The sequence below is a fragment of the Gadus macrocephalus genome, chromosome 18, assembly GCF_031168955.1.
Source record: "Gadus macrocephalus chromosome 18, ASM3116895v1".
NCBI lineage: Eukaryota > Metazoa > Chordata > Actinopteri > Gadiformes > Gadidae > Gadus > Gadus macrocephalus.
In genome coordinates this window covers 1,695,056-1,715,540 of record NC_082399.1, presented here as the reverse complement: position 1 = coordinate 1,715,540, position 20,485 = coordinate 1,695,056, and the positions used below count along the sequence as shown (strand labels likewise).

General features: G+C 42.7%; 4 protein-coding genes across 4 annotated transcripts in view; all 4 read left to right on the top strand.

Annotated features, from left to right (window-relative positions):
* The window catches only part of LOC132446865 (rho GTPase-activating protein SYDE1), a 16,034-nt gene extending 14,058 nt beyond the window's left edge, over positions 1-1,976 (top strand). The window contains exon 14 of the mRNA XM_060037421.1: positions 1-1,976. This exon is cut by the window's left edge and continues 266 nt beyond it. The gene's annotated coding sequence lies outside the window, so the exon portion shown is untranslated.
* Positions 1,977-2,621: 645 nt separating this feature from the next.
* LOC132446936 (protein phosphatase 1 regulatory subunit 3C-B-like) lies at positions 2,622-6,894 on the top strand. Its single transcript, XM_060037540.1, has 3 exons — positions 2,622-2,881; positions 3,461-3,870; positions 4,255-6,894. The coding sequence occupies exons 1-3, from the start codon at positions 2,868-2,870 to the stop codon at positions 4,824-4,826; spliced, it is 996 nt and encodes a 331-aa protein (XP_059893523.1). The 5' UTR covers positions 2,622-2,867; the 3' UTR covers positions 4,827-6,894.
* Positions 6,895-8,658: 1,764 nt separating this feature from the next.
* LOC132446942 (ankyrin repeat domain-containing protein 1-like) lies at positions 8,659-14,309 on the top strand. The gene is made up of 10 exons (XM_060037548.1): positions 8,659-8,769; positions 9,160-9,256; positions 10,308-10,400; positions 10,706-10,834; positions 11,123-11,230; positions 11,800-11,898; positions 12,064-12,162; positions 12,825-12,923; positions 13,116-13,214; positions 13,899-14,309. Exons 1-10 carry the CDS (start codon positions 8,756-8,758, stop codon positions 13,980-13,982), a joined length of 921 nt encoding a protein of 306 aa, XP_059893531.1. The 5' UTR covers positions 8,659-8,755; the 3' UTR covers positions 13,983-14,309.
* Positions 14,310-14,907: 598 nt separating this feature from the next.
* Positions 14,908-17,569, top strand: si:ch211-221j21.3 (uncharacterized). The gene is made up of 4 exons (XM_060037594.1): positions 14,908-15,612; positions 15,975-16,097; positions 16,186-16,233; positions 16,540-17,569. The coding sequence occupies exons 1-4, from the start codon at positions 15,547-15,549 to the stop codon at positions 16,573-16,575; spliced, it is 273 nt and encodes a 90-aa protein (XP_059893577.1). The 5' UTR covers positions 14,908-15,546; the 3' UTR covers positions 16,576-17,569.
* The last annotated feature ends 2,916 nt before the right edge of the window (positions 17,570-20,485 follow it).

Here is a 20,485-nt window from a genome sequence, read left to right as displayed (position 1 = left end):
TTGGTGATGTTAACCAAGACATGACCAGCGGAGCTCAGAGCCGGTTGGTGATGTTGACCAAGACATGACCAGCGGAGCTCAGAGCCGGTTGGTGATGTTAACCAAGACATGACCAGCGGAGCTCAGAGCCGGTTGGTGATGTTGACCAAGACATGACCAGCGGAGCTCAGAGCCGGTTGGTGATGTTGACCAAGACATGACCAGCGGAGCTCAGAGCCGGTTGGTGATGTTGACCAAGACATGACCAGCGGAGCTCCGATACGGCTTGGGATGGGGACTGCTGGTCATATGTTGAGGCTGTCTGACAGCTGCCCGCTCCACCGTTTCAAACACCACGCAGTGCCTTTGTGATAGTATTTTTGTATTTATGTGGCACGTCAGGGTAGATGTATATGAAGTATGATGGGAAGGTCAGTTTGCACTGTTTAAGCCTTATTCTAAACAAATACGAGTAGTGCTATTCCTAAGAACCAAACGACTCAAATATACCAAATACTATTAAATAAGCTATCAGCTATGCTTCACTTCAACGTTCTCAACATCACATGTGTGACCCATTAATATATGGCTCCATCGCTGGTTACCATATCAACCTGGTTACAATGGTCCGCTGGTTACCACCTGCCGGTTAATGATATTAACCAACCGCAACCGACTAACCTGGTTGACATGTTAACACGGAACAATCTTTGTAAACTATGAAGTGCAGATTATTAGCTCTGTCTGTTGCTATATATTTTTGCCCTTTTTTGCTGGGTGGATTCAAATTATAACCAAAACAATCTGATTGGACAGCTGTGCTGCCAGATAGGTTGCCACGGTGACGCCAATGGTAGGCTAATGGAGGATGTTATTGATCTAAGTTTTTTTTTCTGTTCTTTGCTTAATGAACATTACCAGGTGGAGCCAAACAGTATTACTTTTAATGTTGTTTTTAATGCTAATTGTGTTGCAGTTAAGCCATACGATGTTGTCAGTGTTAGGGCTGGCAGTGTGGGGGCGCCCCCTCGTGGTGTATTGCAGTATTACACACTCCTTTCAGGAACCGTGTTGGGGAGCTCTGACGGTAGCAGGACGGGACGTTAGTCCAACGGTACGGAGAATTCAGAGTTCTAACACGTCTGTAGTTTAGCGGTGTTACCCATCTGTAGTTTTTCGATTTCCATCTGTAGTTTAGAACTCCCTCATCTAAGTGTTTCATCTTTAGTTTAGTGTTCTTACTCATCTGTTGTTAAGAGTTTGTATCCATCTGTGGTTTAGACTTCCATCAGTAGTTTAGAGTTCTAACCTGTGTGTAGTTTAGTGTCCTTACCCATCTGTAGTGTGTTTTTCCATCTGTAGTTTTGAGTTCCATCTGTTGTTTAGAATTTCATCTGTGCTATACTTTTACCATCTGTAGTTTAGAGTTCTAGTTTCGAGCTACATCGGTAGTTCTGAGCTCCATCTGTATCTGTCGTATAATGTTCCATCTGTCATTGAGAGTTCCATCTGTAGTTTAGAGTTCTTAACCATCTGTAGTTGACAGTTCTATCTGTAGTTTATAGTTCCATCTGTATAAGAGTTCATACCCATCTGTAGTTTCGAGTTGTTACCAATCTGCCGTTTAGAGTTCCATCTGTAGTTTAGAGTTGGTACTCTTTTGTAAGGCAACACAAGGAATTCCAAGGCCATATGTCATGTTCCGTAAAGTGTACATTTTCAGATGTCATGTGTAGTATGGAATATTTTACATGTCATGTTCTAAGCACAACAAATAACCATTTACAGTTTGTTTTATCAAATGTATTATACGTGATTTAATGGTGTGTGTATTTTATTTTACGTGTTGCACAACTTCAGTACGCACTTATGTTTTACTGTTGGTGATGAAGATGATGGAGAGGACAAAGATGTAACCAAAGTATTAAAGCACAGTTGCCCAGGCAGCCAGACGTCTGTCTCTTATCAGACAAGTTAATAAAAACCTTTTTATTGTAGTCTAGGTGTCCGTTGTAAATAGACTGTTCTTGACTATTTTGCAGTAGTGTTTATAATGATTTCTCTATATTGACTTGACTATGATACATTGATATGATTGTGGTTATTGTAGGCCTATCAATTATTGTCATAAATTGAGATATCGCTAATTGCCATACGTGCTACTTACTAGATATTATTATAAATTAAACATGAGCCAGTCTAAATCTTGCAAATTCACATTGATCTGGACGTGTGAAGCTGCTAAAATAGTGAGTGTAATATAGGATACGATATGATTATATTTCAGTAGTATATTGACATGAGAGTTAATCATATGTATACTTTGTCAGTATAGCCTACTGTATACACTCATTGAATAGATGTGTTCATATTAAAGCAGTCAGACAGTTTCACATTATCAAAGTAACGATATAAAATACAATCAATCAAACAATAAAAAGGAACAAACCGATATAAATAAGTGTACCTTTGAAAAGTAAAATAAATAATCTGAAAGATAAAATAAAGACACTAAAATACATACACATAATCATTGCCAGCCCAGGGATAATGTTGAGCATTAATCAACCATGCAATTTAAATCGTAATATGGCGATATGAAAATAACATAAAAAAAACGGAACAATCAACGACTTGTGCGTACGTGGTGGCCAAAGCGTCGCCTCCGGTTTCGTCATGTCCGGGTAACAGCGAGCCAACGGCCCGAGCCGAGGTCGTGCCATTAGGCTGAGTCGGTCCGCTGGACGGGGGCGTGTGCTGGAATGAGAGCCAGGTGTGTGTCTGCCTGCATGGGAAAGACGCCTACAAGTTCTGGCCGCTGTTCCTCACGTTTGTTGAGCGAACATCGAAGGATTCCTTGAATTGTATTCGGGGCGCCCGTGCGGCCGATGCATTGCACAAGGTGAGATGTGTGTTGGTTTTTGGGATATGACAGCGACATGATTGCAACAAAGTCTGCTTCAGACAAACTGCGCAACTTCAGACTCGGCGTTGTTCTGACGCTTTCTGAGCGTATTTATGCTAAACGTCCCAGGTCGGGATGTCGTTGATTACACAGGAATTACATAGCCTTATTGAAATAGATAAAATTGAAAAATGTAAGTATAATATTCGCTGTTGTTCGACTTTTCAAATTAAGTGATGGAAAGATGGTGGAAGGCCTCTGACACTGGCAGGACACGCATTGCCCCCAAATATATGAACCTAGAGTTTGGTTCCATTGAAAACAATGTAGCTCTTACGATAGTAGGATTAAATGTAATATAGAAACGTAATATCGTTGTAATTTTACTGTGTTATTGATGGTTTGGTCAACGCTGAACCAGGTAGACATGGGACAGTAGCACCAATATATGTAGAAACCAGGAAGTCCTAAAGGTACACAGGTTTCGTCAGAGATCAATTTCAATATTCTCTCTTTCTTCTTCTTCTTCTTCTTCTTCTTCTTCTTCTTCTTCTTCTTCTCACTCCTCTTCTGTAGGGCTTTTCCTCTGACAAACCCTCCCATGATGCCCGTCGACATGGCGATGAGAATCTGCCTGGCTAGCTCCCCGCCGCTGTGCTCCTTTCTTGGTAACTACGACAACTGCCGCCTGGCAAACACACTTTACCCGCGATGCCAGGATCTGCGGCCCTGTCTGGCCCCCGGGCATGCCGACGGTAACCATGGTTACGAGGTCTCCGGACCGCCCGTGGCCATCAGCGGCGGGAGGTTGGCGTCCAGCAGGGCCGCACCCCCCAGGAAGAAGCAGGTGGTGTTTGCGGACGCTCACGGCCTGGCCCTCGCTGACATCATCTTCTACAAGGAGGAAGACCCCCTGGCCGAGCTGCAGTTCCACCTCTCGGACATAGAGGGAGCCCTGGCCAGACTGAGGCAAGAAGAAAACACAGGTAGTTCAGTCTCGGTATTCTTTCAGCCAATCCGCAGGCAGGAGAAGGGACACCTGATATTCAGGGACGAGGTCATTAGTAGGTTTGGATCGATAGAAATACATAATTAAATAAATAATTTGGTGACCATGACAACAATCTCCTAACAGACTATCTGGAGTGTCTATAGCTGTTGTCCAGACAACAGCTAAAGGAAAGGACGAGATGTTTTGATAAAGAACGAGATCAAGCAGACTGAAGTAGAGAGCGCAGTAACTGTAATACTCAGGGACTATGGAGGATCTTAACAAGCTGATATTTCTCAAACATAATTCGACATGAAGAGTTGTCTCTCATGTTAGTTGTTCATGTCCAGTGCTTACCAATCGCTTTATTTTCCGACAGGTTCGGACATCTTGGACTCAAGTGGTCTTGTGCTGGACTTCACTCCACCCTTTGAAGACTACCTGGACCTCCGCCAGCGCCTCAAAGCCCAGCAGGTCTCCCTGGAGAACTGTTCCGTCCAAGACGGCTCTCTCTCCGGTACCATCAAGGTCCAAAACGTCAGCTTTGAGAAGTCCGTGTCAGTCCGGATCACCTTTGACTCGTGGATCTCCTTCCGTGACGTTCCCTGTCCGTACCTGAACAACGTGTACAGTTGTCCCGACACCGACACTTTCTCCTTCGACATCTCGCTGCCGGAGGCGTCCTCCAAACGGGTCGAGTTCTGCATCTGTTACACGGCTCAGGACGAGGTCTTCTGGGACAATAACCACGGCAGCAACTACGGCCTGGTCCCGTCCGAGCCGGAGCCGAACCCTAGCCCCAAGACCGGAGGGCTGGAGGAGGTGTTGGAGAAGCTGGAAGGAGGGAGGTACGCAGAGTGTGACCAGTTCGGAAGCCCCCGGACGTCGACCGGGGTCTTCCCAGGGTGGCAGAGCTGGGGCCGCATAGAGAACAGCGCCCCCTACTGGTGACCGCAGAACCCCCTTCAGCGCGCCCTGGACCTCGTAGAGGTCCCACAGGCTTTGATGAAGAACTTTACGTTACTGTTACCTATTGCATCACAGCAATCAAGACTAACATGAGTAGATTTAGGTTTCACCTGCACATGAGTCACAGAAATGAAAACGGGAATCGGCTGCAGGGAATGATAAGCCCTCCTGAATGCACATTATTTCTAGTTCTAACTACTGACCTTCTGCACCTTACTTTGTATTGCTAACTCCTGACCCTCGGCCCCTTGCATCTAATGCCCAGCGATATGCACAGTTTCACCCGCAAGTATTCCTCAAGCTCTCTGCGAAGATCAATGCCTTGATATTCAAAATATATTCCAAAGTATTCTAAAGGACGATTGGGTTTAGACGATACAATGTCTTGCGGAAGTTTGACCAAGCGCTGGTTTTACTGAACAGGATGTGTTCCGAACTGTTAAGATGCCATTCGTCAAACCTGACGATGTGAGTGCCTTTACATATGCTGTAATCTATAAGCCCAAATCCAAAATTAGTGCCTTACCCTCCATCAAGATGTGCAGAAATGTACACACCAGCCCAGGCCCGAAGAAAGTCGGGCCGGAAAATGTTGATTCATGTGGTACATGATCAACATTATTCAAAGACGAAATGTGACATTATCCTTTAATCCTTTGCACTTTATTCTAACCATGCCATAGTTTCCGCTGAGTGGGACTCTGAACTTGAACATATAGGCTACAGCATGCTAGTGGTGATCATTACCTAGAACATGCTAGATTTAGTTGTACCCTAGAAAGAACATGTTAGTAGTGATTGTAGCCTCGAAAATGTTGTTTGTAGCCTTCAGTATGCTGTTATCATAGCCTAGAACAAGTTAGTGGTGGTTGTAGCCTAGAAAATGATAGTGGTGAATGTAGTCTTCAATGTATTAGTGATTGTTGAAGCCTAAAGCATGGGGATCGTAGCCAGGGCTATGTTAATCTTAATGTCATCGGCTTCCATTTAGCGGCTAGTGGAATAGGATACCTGTTTGTATTTAATTTGCATAGAGGAGCATAGTCTCAACGGCAGTTAGCTGGGCTTTTGGCTAGTAGGCTAGTCTGTAAGCTAGTTAGCTAGACTGAAAGCCAGTTGGCTAGCCTGTAACGGTCAGCTAGCCTGCTGTAAGCTCCACATTTAGTCAGTTTGCTAGCCGGGAAGCCAATGGGTGAATTCTGTACCGCCGTTAGCTAGCCTGTAGTCCGTTATGTCCACTGTTAGCCAGTCGCTTGGAGTGATTTAATATCCTTTTTTGATTTGCTAAATATTAAGGTATCATCCGTTTAAATAAGTATTATTTTAAGCTTGAGAAGCACCGAGAATGAATCAAGGCTTTGCTCCACATTAATGAGGATATGTGGAGTTTGGATGCTGTTTTAAGGTTCAATATCCCTGAAGCTGAATATTTCGGTTCTGCATGTTTCTCAAAAGTATGTAGAATCTGTTGACACTTTTGCTGAATATGTATACATTTTTAAGGTTTTACCTTCATTGCACTTAATGTCATACATTTTTTATTTTAATGCTAAAATAGGAAAGATAAATGTTGCCAGTTAAGGGGAGAGATTGAGTTGAGTGAAAACTCGGCTGTACAGTTCAACAGATTCTTATAGATGTTTCCTCAATACAGGAGACAGAGATTGAAAGGGAGGGATATGAAAGAGAGATGGATTGAAAGAGACGTGGATTGAAATGGATGAAGCGAGGTTGTTTGTAGAAGTACTTTCCTTTTATTGACCGAGGCTTTGGTTCTGAAACTTTTACGTTGACATAACTTGTGAATTGTTTCACTGGAAGTTCACAAGATGCATCCATTTTTGGTCAACTTCTGGAGGGCCAGAGTGGGTTGTTCAGCAATGTCTGAGGGCAAAGGGACATTGTTATGGCTGGCCAGTCGCCACTGAGCTAAAAGCCCACATTGCTAAAGTTTATTATGGGTTCATAGGAAGTTGATGTACCAATGGTTTCAGATATTTTTGTATTGTAATGAAAGACTGCCCCTTTTATCTTCCCTAAATAAACTAAAGATTTATATTGTTCAAGTTTCTTGAGCCTTGCTATCTCAAAAAAATAACTTCCTATAATACTGTTCGTTGACCTGTTTGTTTTTGCCAAAAATACCTGGCCAAGATTGCAGTATCAAAATGTGAAGACCGTTGCAACTTGTAATAGAAACTTGAAGGGAAAATAGTAAAAAACATTTCACATCAACTGACAACAATTGAATGAAGGGAAGCTAAGCTGAGGGCTAGGGGTGATAAACGTAACCTTTAAATAGTTTTGGATCATGTTCCATTGTGGGGGGGACAGGAAATGTAAATGCCTTATTCCCAAACTCTGATATATTTTTGTATGAATTAATGCATTATCCTCAATCTTGCTGATAGTCTTTCTGCCTGCCTGTCTCTGATTGGCTGTCTGAAATATGTGGCTGGCAAGAAAACAAGTAAACAAACCATGTTTCGCTTCAATCAGACGTAGCAACTTTCCCATAACTCGTTCAGCGAAGCAAAAGCACAGACAAACAAAGACCAACCAATATTAGAACGAGCAAAGCACACAAAGTGTGAATGTAGTAGAAAGCTGTATTTATTCGCTCGCTTCAAATATAAATATTATTTTGCATCTGGCCTGACATGACAGATATAACAGACCACTGACAGAATTATAAACAGATTTACGTGTACAAAAAAACCGACAAGTAGAGACTAGAAAAATAAAACAGATTGGGAGACAGATAGATGGACAGATGGATTAGAAGGGGGATACACGTATGAGGAATTATGTTTAACAGCAGATTATTGGTCCAAAGAGATCACATGACAACAAATATCCCAAACACATTTCGAATTCCAGCAGAGGGAGGGATGGGAGCGAGAAGCTAGTCCAAGTGTGTGTATTTATGTGTGTGTGTGTGTGTGTGTCGATGTGTGCGTGAGGTGCGTGTTTGTGGCCGGCCGGCCAACAGAGAAAGGGAGTGTTGGTGTGAGAGGGAGGGACTGGGTTATGTAAGGAATAGCCAGCTGTTACATAACGTTCCTGTTCTCTTTTATACTCATTCTGTCTGTCTGTGTGTGAGTGGTTCTCTGCAGGTCGAACTTTCCACCAGCAGGGGACGCTGACGTCGATGGCAGCTATTAATAGCCTAGGCCTACAATCCTGAACAGAAATGTCTGTTTATCTGATCTTCTGTTCACTGGACTTGTTAAACATATGTCTCTATTGGGCAGGTATATCTGTCCATTGGACTGGTTAAATATATATATGGAAAAACAAATATATACAAATGTATATATCATGAATTGAACCACAATTTCCAGTGTCTTACTTCCTATGAGCTGTGTTCACCAGTTAACAGACCCAGTCTCGTACTTGTAACCATTCAACAGAACCAGTCTCTTACTTGTAAACCAGTTAACAGACCGGTCTCTTGCTTGTAAATCAGTTAACAGTCCCGGGTCTCTTACTTGTAAAACATTTAACAGCAAGAAGAATAAGAACATGACAAAGAGAAGAAGAACAACAAGGAGAATCAACTTTAGTTTTTCATATATTACAATGTTTATATTGTCGATTTTAAGTCAACATTCTTATTCTCCTTTGCTTAGGCCTGCTTTGTTGAAGTAAATATTGATTTCCCCTGCCAATAATTCTATTATGAATTAGAGAGAGAGAGAGAGAGAGAGAGAGAGAGAGAGAGAGAGAGAGAGAGAGAGAGAGAGAGAGAGAGAGAGAGAGAGAGAGAGAGAGAGAGAGAGAGAGAGAGAGAGAGAGAGAGAGAGAGAGAGAGAGAGAGAGAGGTTATCTGAGAGGGTTAGAGGGAGGGAGAGAGGTCTTAAGACAGAGAGAGGTTGTTCACCATTCAGATAATTTTTCACAGGGTCAGGATGGGCACACAAAGGTAAGATCTCTTTCTTTGGAAATGGGTATTACTAATGCTATTATTCATATTATTTAAATGATTTCCCATCCTTATCCCGGTCGGTTATTTAATCCAATCCATCCATTCTATTGGAATGGAAAGACACTTACAAGGTGTGTCTTGACTGGATCTGGAAGTCTGAAATGGTTAACACAATTTGGACATATTCTACATATTTTTAACTCAGACAGATTGTAACCATCTGGTTTATCTAGTTTAATGTGGTGTGATGGTGGGTAATGGTGAGGTTCTGTTGGATCTGGTGTGGTCTGGATGTGTTTAATTGAATCGGCTGTGATCATGTTTTTTCTGGTGTAATCTTGTGTTATCCGGTTTAAGAAGTTGCATCTAGTGTGATGTGGTTGGCAGGTCAGATCTTGGCTTGACATGGGAGCCATTGGGGGACGGGATAGAGGACGAAGTGGAGGATGAGGAGGGCAGGTGTGACGAAGATGGGGTGTTTTCGGTAAGCAGAGGACTGTTTAAGGTAGTTACGGCTATTTGTGTTTTAACTGAGGTCAGACTGGCAGCTGCCTGCTGACGAGAGAGAGAGAGAGAGAGAGAGAGAGAGGAGAGGGAGGGAGGAGAGAGAGAGAGAGAGAGAGAGAGAGAGAGAGAGAGAGAGAGAGAGAGAGAGAGAGAGAGAGAGAGAGAGAGGAGAGGGAGGAGAGAGAGAGAGAGAGAGAGAGAGAGAGAGAGAGAGAGAGAGAGAGAGAGAGAGAGAGAGGAGAGGGAGGAGAGAGAGAGAGAGAGAGAGAGAGAGAGAGAGAGAGAGAGAGAGAGAGAGAGAGAGAGAGAGGAGAGGGAGGGAGGGAGAGAGAGAGAGAGAGAGAGAGAGAGAGAGAGAGAGAGAGAGAGAGAGAGAGAGAGAGAGAGAGAGAGAGGAGGTGTGATGTGTACATGTGTGCATGTGTGTGAAGGGTACTCAGCGCTGTTAACCTCTTCGAAGTACCTGACCTCCATACCTCTTTGAAACCTGATTTCTCACCAATAAAGTTACATCAATATAGACAGGTCCACCTGTTGCTATCTATCTATCTATCTATCTATCTATCTATCTATCTATCTATCTATCTATCTATCTATCTATCTATCTATCTATCTATCTATCTATCTATCTATCTATCTATCTATCTATCCATCCATCTGCCTTTCAGTCAGTGTGTTTGTTTGTGTTTTCGTACATGGTAGAGTATTGCTGTTGTGGTGAAAGTGTACACTAGTAATACAAGATATATGGCTCTTCCTAACATTACCCAGATTCTCTCTCCCACCAACACTCCCCTCCTCTGTCGGCCACACACACACACAGGCACACGCACACGCACACGCACACGCACACGCACACACACAACATTCCTGTGTAGGAGGAGGTCTCATCTTCCCGGAGCAGGAGCCAGTCATAAAAAGTGTCGACATCCGTAATTTTTCTGTCATTCCCCGTCAGCCCTCCATCATTCTGTCACTCCTCTATCATCCCTTAATCATTCTATCTCCATCTCCCTCTCTCTCTGCAGTACGGGGGGTACGAACTGTCAGTGGCCCAGGAGAAAGGAGAGACGACGACCAGGAGCCCCGAGACAGACCCAGACACGGTCATCAGCCTGAAGGTGAGACAGGCTGGCTCCTCTCTTCGCCTTGGTGGCCCCTCTGTCCTTCATGGCGCCCCTTCTGTCAGACAGTTAGTCGCATGACTGTGATATCTTCCTCCACTCGTTACACATCTTCCTCCAGTCGTCACAGGACTACTGTTTCTGTCTCCAGTGGTCATCTGACAACTACTGTATGTCTTCATCCAGCATTTAGGACTATCCTTATCCGGGCTCAGAATCATGATTCATTCCTGGTTTAAATGCAAAGTAAATGAGCTGATTAAAAAAAATAAAACGGGCATCATGTAGAGGTTGTTCTCCAGACCGATAAGGCAGGGAGGCTGGTGTTGGAGACGCTGGATGACCTCAACAACATCATGCTGCTGAGGAAGAGGAAGAGAGAGAGGAAGACTCCTGCCTCGAAGCCCATCCCTGCCACTGCACCGCTGCTGGTAGGTCACGTGACGTAGCCTACTGTAGCTGGCTGTCGCCTTGCAGGGTTGACTCTGCCGTCGGTGTGTGAGTGTGTGCGTGAATGCATGAATGTCAGGCAATATTGTAAAGCACTTTGAAAAAAAGCGCTGTATAAATGCAATGCATTTACCATAGTAGGCACTAAAGGTTGTTAGAACTACTTCATGTCAATTATTTTTTTTAAAGCTGAATAATTGACATGCAGTTTCAGCCTCATAGGGCTCCACTACAGGTAGGCGCTCTGAAGGTTCTCCCTCTCTTCCCAGCCCTACTACGTGGACGAGGAGGACTTCTTCAAGGCCTGTGAGCATAACCAGCTGCCTGTCATCGAGAAGTTCCTCAAGGACGGAGGAGACGTCAATGCCCAGGACAACGTGGGTTACCGGGCAACGCCAACAAAGCTCCCAAACCCAACTATTTACACATCGCTAGCAACACCAGGCCACACAATACTTGCAAGGACGGTCATTGGAAGATAGCAATATCTTTGTCAATACCGTATACAGCTAGCTTGGCTGGTCACTGGGGGTTAGTACCATTAGCCGTACATGCTAGCATATTTGCCACACACTGCCAGCCACAATAGCCACCCACTTATAGTAATGCTAGCTATTCAATGCTAGCAATATTAGCAACACATCCGGTAGAATGGGCTAGCTACATTAGCAGTGTATGATTGCATATGGCGTTGATAAAAGTCGATAAAAGTCTGTGACTTTTATCAACGACATATGCAATCATACACTGCTAATGTAGCTAGCCCATTCATACAGTGCAAGCAGGCCTAGCCGCTGCCACAGAGGCAGGGTCCAAAATGAACACACGCCACCAGCCAATGGCAGATAGCGGTGACACTTTGGCAGGTAACATTCAGAGAACCATCAGTACCAGTGAGTGCAAGCCATTGAGTTGTTCGGGGTAACAAGGCAGTGATCTCCTGTAGTTCCAGAGGACCGGTCTCCACAAAGCGTGCTTTCGGGGTCACATAGATGTCGCCCGGAGACTGGTGGAGGCTAAAGCTGACGTCCACATGAGGGACAAGGTTCTATTGCTAATACACTTACTAGTAGATTAAATTACATTATTAGATACTAAACTTATCAGGCTAAATGTCTTCTCTACTCCTCCTCCTCGTCCTCTCTTATCGTGTCCCCTCCTCTCCCCTCCTTTGCGCTCCCTTCGTCTCCTCTCTCCTATGCTGGGGAAGCTGGGCTCGTCATGTGTCCACGCTGCCTGTAGGGGGGGCTGCCTCTCCGTCCTGGAGCTCCTCCTGGATAACGGAGCCGCTACCTCCGATAAAGACAAGGTATATACACACACCTAGATTAGATTAACACAGATCGATTCATAGATTAGATGAGCAAGAATTAAATTCACAGATAAAATAAAATCTCATGTAAGATTGAAACTGAGACTCTTCGATAACATGAAATGTATGTGTTACGTGCTCTTTCTCTATCTGTCGCCTAATGTGGCGGAGTTCTCCGGTGCGGGATAGTTTCTGTAAGCAAAAGCACGCCTGGAAACCAAGGACAAGGACACAAGGCAGTATCTCCCGAATAGAGAGTCAAACTTGATTGAGATTCACACAGCACAGTCTGTTCAAGGGCAGATCACGCCCCCGGTGTGAATGACAAAACAGCTAAACAGAGACAACCTAATTCATAACAAGATATATGAATGACAGTATGACACATGGATGACAGTGTCTGATTAAAAAATAGAGAATGTTCAAACAAGGACGTGGATGATGCAACATGGCACGAATCCCAACAGAATGTAACAAATGACAAACTCAGAGATTAGATTACTAAATATGCTACACATAGATTAGATAAAGAAATTAAACTCATAGATTAGGAGTAATAGGATTAGGATTAAACTCATCGCTCACTAGTCGGTGTGTGTGTGTGTGTGTGTGTGTGTGTGTGTGTGTGTGTGTGTGTGTGTGTGTGTGTGTGTGTGTAGATGGACAGTACACCTCTCCACGTGTCGGTGAGAATTGGTCATTACGACTTCGTTGAGCATTTAATTCGCTGTGGAGCCGAGATAAACGCTGTAGACAAGGTAAAAACACTTACACACACTTACACTTACACACACACAAACACACACACACACACACACGCGCACGATTAAACAGACAGACACACACACACACACACACACACACACACACACACACACACACACACACACACACACACACACACACTTAAACAGACACACAAAAGCACCATAACTTGTATTTTATTTCAGGAAGGAGACAGTCCTCTTCATGACGCTGTGAAGGTCAATGGTGTTAAACTGATAGAGCTGCTGGTTGCCTACGGAGCAGACCAGAGGCTCATCAACCAGGTAGCCCCCCCTCGACCCTCCACCTACCCACCTGCCCTTAGCGTGACCTCACCACAACACTCCTGCAACCTCTTACCCCAACCCAGAACCTCACTAAGGTTTCAAGCTCGTTATAAATTGTCCCAACTCCTCGTATTCCATGCCTTACATCTTCCTAGAGTTCTCAACTGTGCCACATTAGCCGGGATGTCCCCTATAACGAGCTAAATTGTATTTTTTTTTCCATAAGGGTCCTCCCTAGTCTACTCTGATCAAAGAGACATAACTCTTACAATACTCGTGCTGATACAACAGAAGTTGTTCTGATCACGTCACAGGTTATAGTTTCACGTCAGTTGAAGTTTAAATGCGCCAATACCTGCAAACCTGTTTGGTCAGTTTGGCATGTGTAATTAAGGATGAACCTGCGAATATGGATTAAAAAAAGAAAGAATATGAATGTACTGTGTATATTCAACACCAACAACATACCCCCTCGGCCATGGCACCACGCAGGCCAAAAGTCATCTTTTGTCCCTCTTTTGATCGATAGAAAATTGGCAACCCTACTCCCCAAATAGTGTACTATATAGTCAAGGTTGACTTTATAGGAGATTAGGGAATATGGGAACAAGTGAACCAAATTGAACACAGCTCTTATCTTCTGGGTTATGTCTGATACATCTTATCTCTGCCCTCTGATAGGAAGGACAATGTCCGCTGGACAGTGTCCTGGAGTGGCAGAACGGAGCCAAGACTCTACTGGCCAAACCGGGAGCTACGGGCTAATCTGGCCATAATAGTTACTAGCTAATCTAGCTACACCCCTTCATATATATATATATATATATATATATATATATAGGCTTTGAATAATATGGAAAGCTATTACTTTACTTTGCAATATCTATCATTGTCTCGGGCAACTTACTTACACAATGTAGTTAAATAGGTAGCTTGTCCTGTCAATAGTTAGTATTTTATTTGTATACAATGATTGTGTGCAATTGTTTCAATACTGTAGTCTATTGAAAGAAGGTTGAGTTTCATGCAGTTGTAATGTGCAGGCCTGCATGTAAGTGTGACATCACATCAGAATAAAGAGTTGGATGACGAGTATTTCCATTCTGGTTTGTAGCAGTAAGTGCTTATGCATGTATTTAGCACTTTTGTTTTGAAGTGTTATCAGTCTGAAAGATAAAACAGGCCGTTGGTTGATATCAGTACAAAGCATTAATGTTTATTCAGTAGACAAGTTCAGCCCATAGTCAATCATTGAATGCGGACCAACCATAAAAAAAGTTAAGTTATAGATAAATGGTTAAAGGCACCCAGTGCAACTTTATGTAAACATTCAATGAAAAATAAACATTCAATTTCTAGTCTTTTTTACACGTAAGTTTCAATAACTCCATACCATTACATATCGACATTCAAGGAGCAAACAACAACAATCGCCGGTGGGGAGAAGCCATTTTTCCATTGACCGGAAGCCTGCTTTATTTATTGTAGGTTACAAAAAATAAAGAAAATGGCGGCATTGTTGTTGTTATCGATTTTGTATCAGTTCTCACCACACAACGACGTCTCATCTTTGCTGCTTAAATGTCGGTATGTAATGGTATGGAGTTATTGAAACTTACTACGTGTAAAAAAGACTAGAAATTGAATGTTTATTTTTAAGCCTCGAAAGTTGCACTGGGTGCCTTTAAAGAATATTACGTTTATTTCCCTAACACTGTGGGCTTGACCATAATGTTTAAATCTCGCGATACCGGGGTTGATTTATGAGTTTAGGTTGGTGTTTGAAGGACACAGTGAGCGCGGTTTGCGCGAGCCGGAGAGTTTACAAGCTTGCCTCAGTTAGGGCCCATTTGTTCGTGTCCTACTTTCAAAGTTAAAGTTTCCCGATTTTAAAAGTTAATTCAATTTTTTTTAACATAGTTTCTAATCAACCATGTTTACAAACCTCCTGTGCAGCAAATATAAATCGAGGTAGAGGTTGATATGAGCATACATTGAAACCAATCAATCGTTAAAATGTACAGCACTCAGTAGGCATGCTTTACTTTGAAGATTTTACAGGAAGTGGTGTTATCACAGCAGGGGACTTGTTAATGAGATAAACAACGGAAGGACGTTTGAAAGAAGAACAGACCCTGGAATACAAGTCAAGTAATACTATTCATAATATAGTATTATTTAACAAAAGGGTCTTCTTCATCCAACAAACCCAGAGTATTATTATTTATTATCTAGAGACGGGCCGGTGGTTGTGTTGAAACGCAGTCTTGGTCGCTTCCTTGTCCGGGATCTCCAGATAAGAGGCGGTGTACTGCGGAGCTCCGGAGCCATGCTGCATCCCGTACCCCAGAAGAGACGCTGCGAGGCGGCGGCAAACTGGACCAGCGGCCTGGCAGTAAGACCCCGCTGTCTGCCTCTTCGTATACCGCTCATTCTGTCTGTATCTCTCTGTCGCAAATCCTGGTTCACCATATTATGACGGTTTATTACCATATCACTATGATTCTGTTTATATTTCTAAGTCAGTCTCACTCTTCTCTGTCTCAGTTTGTATCTTTTACATTGTTTACCTTCTCCACTTCTCTTTATTGTTTGTATGGGACCGGTTTTAATGGACAATGGTTGTATATTTGATATTGAGATCTAATGTGTATTCAGAATACCGTCATATTGTGTGCATTGATAAGTATTCAATGATGTGTGTTTAATGTTGTGTTATGTTGTTTATCTGATGTTTTGTATTGTTGTGTTTTCCAGAAGCGTGTGTGTGTTGGCCCGGCACTGTGTCCCCAGACGATCGACGTTGCCATGGAAATTTCCTGGACGCCCCCACCCACCGCCCCACAACCTGAACATCAACAAACCCGCCCCACCAGCATGGTGAGCCTCGCACTCACTCACACAGCTGACCGGCTCTCGAACGAGGAGGTTTGGTGCGTGTTCTCCAAGTAATGCTCTGTTGTTTCAGACGCAGCCGACGTCTCAATGCTGCCCCCGCTGCCTGGCTGGGGAACCGGTGAGTACAGATCCTCTCACAGTCACACCGCTGTAGCTTAGTACACCACAATGACCAACACACACCACTGTAGCCCATAGCTCAACCCGCTTATGTCTTGATCTGTTAGTGTTTGCTAGTGCTAGGTTCCTGCTACATCGGGAGCTAGAAAGCAATAGCATTCAGGACAATCGGCACAAAACACATCACCCCATTTATATTGATGGACTAAAAGGTTCAAATTGACCTATTAAAGGTAATTGTTCAACTCTGTGTTAAAGACTACGACTAATGTGTATTGAACAAGGCTGGGTCTGTTTTCCTCAGGGACATATTAACCATATCCTGGGACTGACAGCCTGAACAGGATCTTCAGCGGAGGAGGAAGAGGAAGGAGGAGGAACCTCCATCTCGTCCTCCAGTGTGTGGAGTGAAAACTCACAGCAAGCCATATGGTTAATACCCAAACAAACAAATCATCAAAATGTGCTTTAAAAGGGATTGTTAATATGTAGATCCGTACAATATACATAACTAGAACCATGCTAACCCTCAACTAGCTAGCAGAAGAGATTGTGTAGATGCTAACCCACAGCTAGTTTGCCTAAGTATTGTATAGCATAATAGCTAGCTGGTAGACTTGTCCTACTTGGCGTAGTGCCATGCTGGTATCATGTCACATACCTGACACAAATTGCATACAATCAATATTATTTGAATCAATTTTATTCCACCGGGCATAAAAAAGTGTTTCTAGTTTTTGTAATTTTATACATAATTGTAAATAAGGCTGTTGCTGCAGACTTTATTTCAGATTTTCAATTGAAGAATTTATTTTTCTAGATTTAATCTTGATGATCAAAAATATCCTTCCATTTCGATGCAGAATCATTACTGTCAAAACATCCAGATGTTAAACCAGTTTGCCGATCCAGATGTTGAACAGGTCCACTGTGTACATATTCAGACATTGAACCAGTTCACTTCCAGATGCTTAACCAGTTGGCTGATCCAGATCTTGATTCAGTTCACTGTGTACGCACATCCAGATGTTGAACCAGATTAAAGGGACTGAAGTCATCCTCAGTGACGTCCAGGGATGTAAAACGAACGACCATACGACTGAACTCGTGTTTCTGTAACCAGTCAAGCCAAAGAACATGTTTTGTAATTAGTTTGACACATGCTCCAAAGAAGGACCAGTCAAAGGGCATTACCTTGTGGTTGTGTTTTCAAGATCTTTATAGTTTTCTACATGTAGAATTTACAGAGTGTAAAATTTGTGAGACATCATATAATGATTGAATTGTTTTGTGTGTGTTTTTGGAAGCAATGAGCATTCAATAAACGCTTTGATAATACATTTAATTTAGAGGCGCCTTTCAAGACACCCAAGGTCAATGTGCATTCTTCTATGTTGGCTAATACTTAGTAAAATAGTTCATGAGGACAGTACTAATAGATCCATAGGGATAAACAGTCTGCATCCAATGTGGGGGAATGGTTGAATTGCTCTGGCCTGTTAATCAAACAAAGTGTGCTACAAAACCTGTGTTTGGCAAGACCACACGGACCGCGCTGACCACCAGGTTAACGCCAGTGGAGCTGCTGTAATGTTGTGCTTTGCCTCGGTGACCAGTAGATGGCACTGTGGCGTCGCTGTTGTCTGGGTCTCTCCGCCTCACCAAGTCAGTCTATCTTCCTCCTGCTCACCCTCTCGCTATAGTCTCGCTGCCTCTCGCTCAGTCTCTGTCCTCTCTTGCCCTAAGCCTCTCTAGTCTCTGCGTCACTCCCTCACTCCATCTCTCTCTCTATGTAATTCTCTGACTTCTCTCACCCCCTCTTTCTCCTTATTTACTCTCTGCCTCTTGCGGCCTCCCCCTCTCTCTTTCTCTCTAGTATCCTTGCTCCTCTTAACTTTCATGTCGTGCACGTGTGTTTTCCTCAAAAGATGGATGTTTTCAATTACTGGCTACACACACGCACACACACACACACACACACACACACACACATACACACACCAAAACACTGTTTTAATACACTGACACACTGCGACACAGTATGCTGTTTCACTACTCTCCTCTTCTCTGTCTTTCTTTCTCTCACTATCTGTCTCTGACTCTTTTCATTTAAATTGAATTTGCTTTATTGGCATGGATGATGAAACACTATTACCAAAGCATTTGACAAATAACAAAACAAAAACAAATAGTTACAGATACACTAATGATAATACAAAATGAACCACATTGACAACGAATACATTATGACTTAATGAGTTGCCAGTCAAATGGATTCTCATATGGTATGAATCCGAACAATGTTTATAATGTATCAAAGTATCTTACAGCAGGGTAGTATTCTGTATTTATATTATTTTTACGTGAAGAAAGAAATGATCTCTTATTTGATAATCTCTTGCAGGATTAAGTGAGGCTCTGTCCTAACGTACTGGCGACCTGTCTTCTCTGGGTAGCGTGTGTCTGAAGGCCTTTCTCGAAGGCAAAGGTGTGTCCACTGAGCCAGCACACTGTCACGGATTTGTAATGGTTACAGTAGACTTATTTTGCCACTGTCGACTTAGTGTCCGATATGGATTCTAATTAACTTAAAACTGTTATTGATTGCCAGTGTTTGATTCGTTTTTGTTTGATGATAACTTGGTTGGGCTGAATGGCCTGAGGTTGGTCCCATTCATCGCTCTGAGATATTCTGTCTCAGCTGGCAGAGGGGACACGTACCCTGGTTCAACTCACTCATTGCAGCCCTTCATATTGATCGGATTTGGGCTCCCTTTGGATTGGATATGTTTATAAAATGATATGGCGTGTGGAGTATTGATTACCATCATTAGATGTGATTCCATGAACTCTCAGTATATTTTTGCACAAATCTGCCCACCGGGATTCTATTGCAAACGTTTTTGTTAGCCGATGGACCCATCCAGGGGCGATTCTAGGTTCTGACTCTTGGGTTGGCTCAACCCCAGGAAGCCACAGGGGTATATGAAGTATATAAAGTCCTGTCCAAGATTTGTTTATTCCACAACCTTTATTTTATTAGTTACTATGCTGTTGTATGTCTAAGCCAAAAGCTGGCAGTGTCAGCTAAATAAGGCAGTTCTGAATCACTAAAGTGATGAAAGGAAATAAGACAGTTTGGATGAAGGAATAATCAATGGATGTGAACTGTAATAACAAATTTGAGGTATATTAAATTTCCTTTGTGTAAGTTTCACTCAGAAATGACCATATTTCCCCCTTTTTTACTTATGTGTTACTGAAACACATTGGTACATCATGTACTAGATTAATAATATGTGAAACATACCACTATTTTGGGAGCAATAAACTACGTTGTCCCACTTTCAGGGACCAATACATTTTTATAAAACTTCTGATGCAAAAAAATCTTGTTCTGATGCAAAAAAAAGGGTGCTAATTTTCAGCTAAAACAAAACCGCTGGCATTATTTTATCAGATGTGGGTGTTTTCATTGCCATAACAACGTGAGCTAATTAATAAGTACAACATGTTCTAGGCCAGTGGTTCTCAAGTCATTCCCCTAGGAGACAGATATTTTTTCGCCCCCTCCCTCAATTGAAATAGCCTAGTATTGAGAACCTGCTAATATTTATTTATTTAGATTAATAAAATTAGCGGAGATAACACCTGCAACAACTTAAAACAATTTCCAAGTTCAGTTTATTAACTCAATTTGTAACATTTAAACAAGACTGTTAAGTCTGTGTGAATCTCAAAACAGAGAAACAAGAGCAAATGATTCACTGGGGTTTGCATTTAATTAAAATATTTTTAAACAGTAAACATTGGTCACTTGTCAGCTTCATCAGCTTATTCCCTTTAAAAAATATATATATATATATATGTTCATCTTCCAAGCATGAACAAAGACACCAAGTCCCTCTGTCATGACTTATTTGTGCGATCAAAATTCTTGTAAAACATCTGACCCTTGGTATTATGTTTATTAAAAATACAATTAGTAACTTAATAATATAAATAAATTGGACACTCCCGTCTGCAGCTTGCGCCCCCCCCCGTTGTTATGGCAATGAACATGCCCTCAGCTGATAAAATAATGCCAGCGGTTTTTTTCAACTGAAAATTAGCACCCATGTAAACTTTTTCTGCTCCTTGCACCTTATCATGCTTATCGTGCTACGCAGCATTGCAAGCCCCTGCCGACTAAAACATGAAGCAATTCAAGAGAAGGCATTGATAGAATCGCCTTTAGGTCAACTGTCATT

Bases quoted from the DNA above. Each gene is read 5' to 3' on its own strand.
- si:ch211-221j21.3 (XM_060037594.1), top strand. From the start codon at position 15,547: ATGCTGCATCCCGTACCCCAGAAGAGACGCTGCGAGGCGGCGGCAAAC. The intron at 15,613-15,974 runs GTAAGACCCCGC...TGTGTTTTCCAG, and splicing joins ACTGGACCAGCGGCCTGGCA to AAGCGTGTGTGTGTTGGCCC. The intron at 16,234-16,539 runs GTGAGTACAGAT...TGTTTTCCTCAG, and splicing joins GCTGCCTGGCTGGGGAACCG to GGACATATTAACCATATCCT.
- LOC132446936 (XM_060037540.1), top strand. The intron at 3,871-4,254 runs GTAGTTCAGTCT...ATTTTCCGACAG, and splicing joins GAGGCAAGAAGAAAACACAG to GTTCGGACATCTTGGACTCA.
- LOC132446942 (XM_060037548.1), top strand. The intron at 9,257-10,307 runs GTAAGCAGAGGA...CTCTCTCTGCAG, and splicing joins ACGAAGATGGGGTGTTTTCG to TACGGGGGGTACGAACTGTC. The intron at 13,215-13,898 runs GTAGCCCCCCCT...GCCCTCTGATAG, and splicing joins ACCAGAGGCTCATCAACCAG to GAAGGACAATGTCCGCTGGA.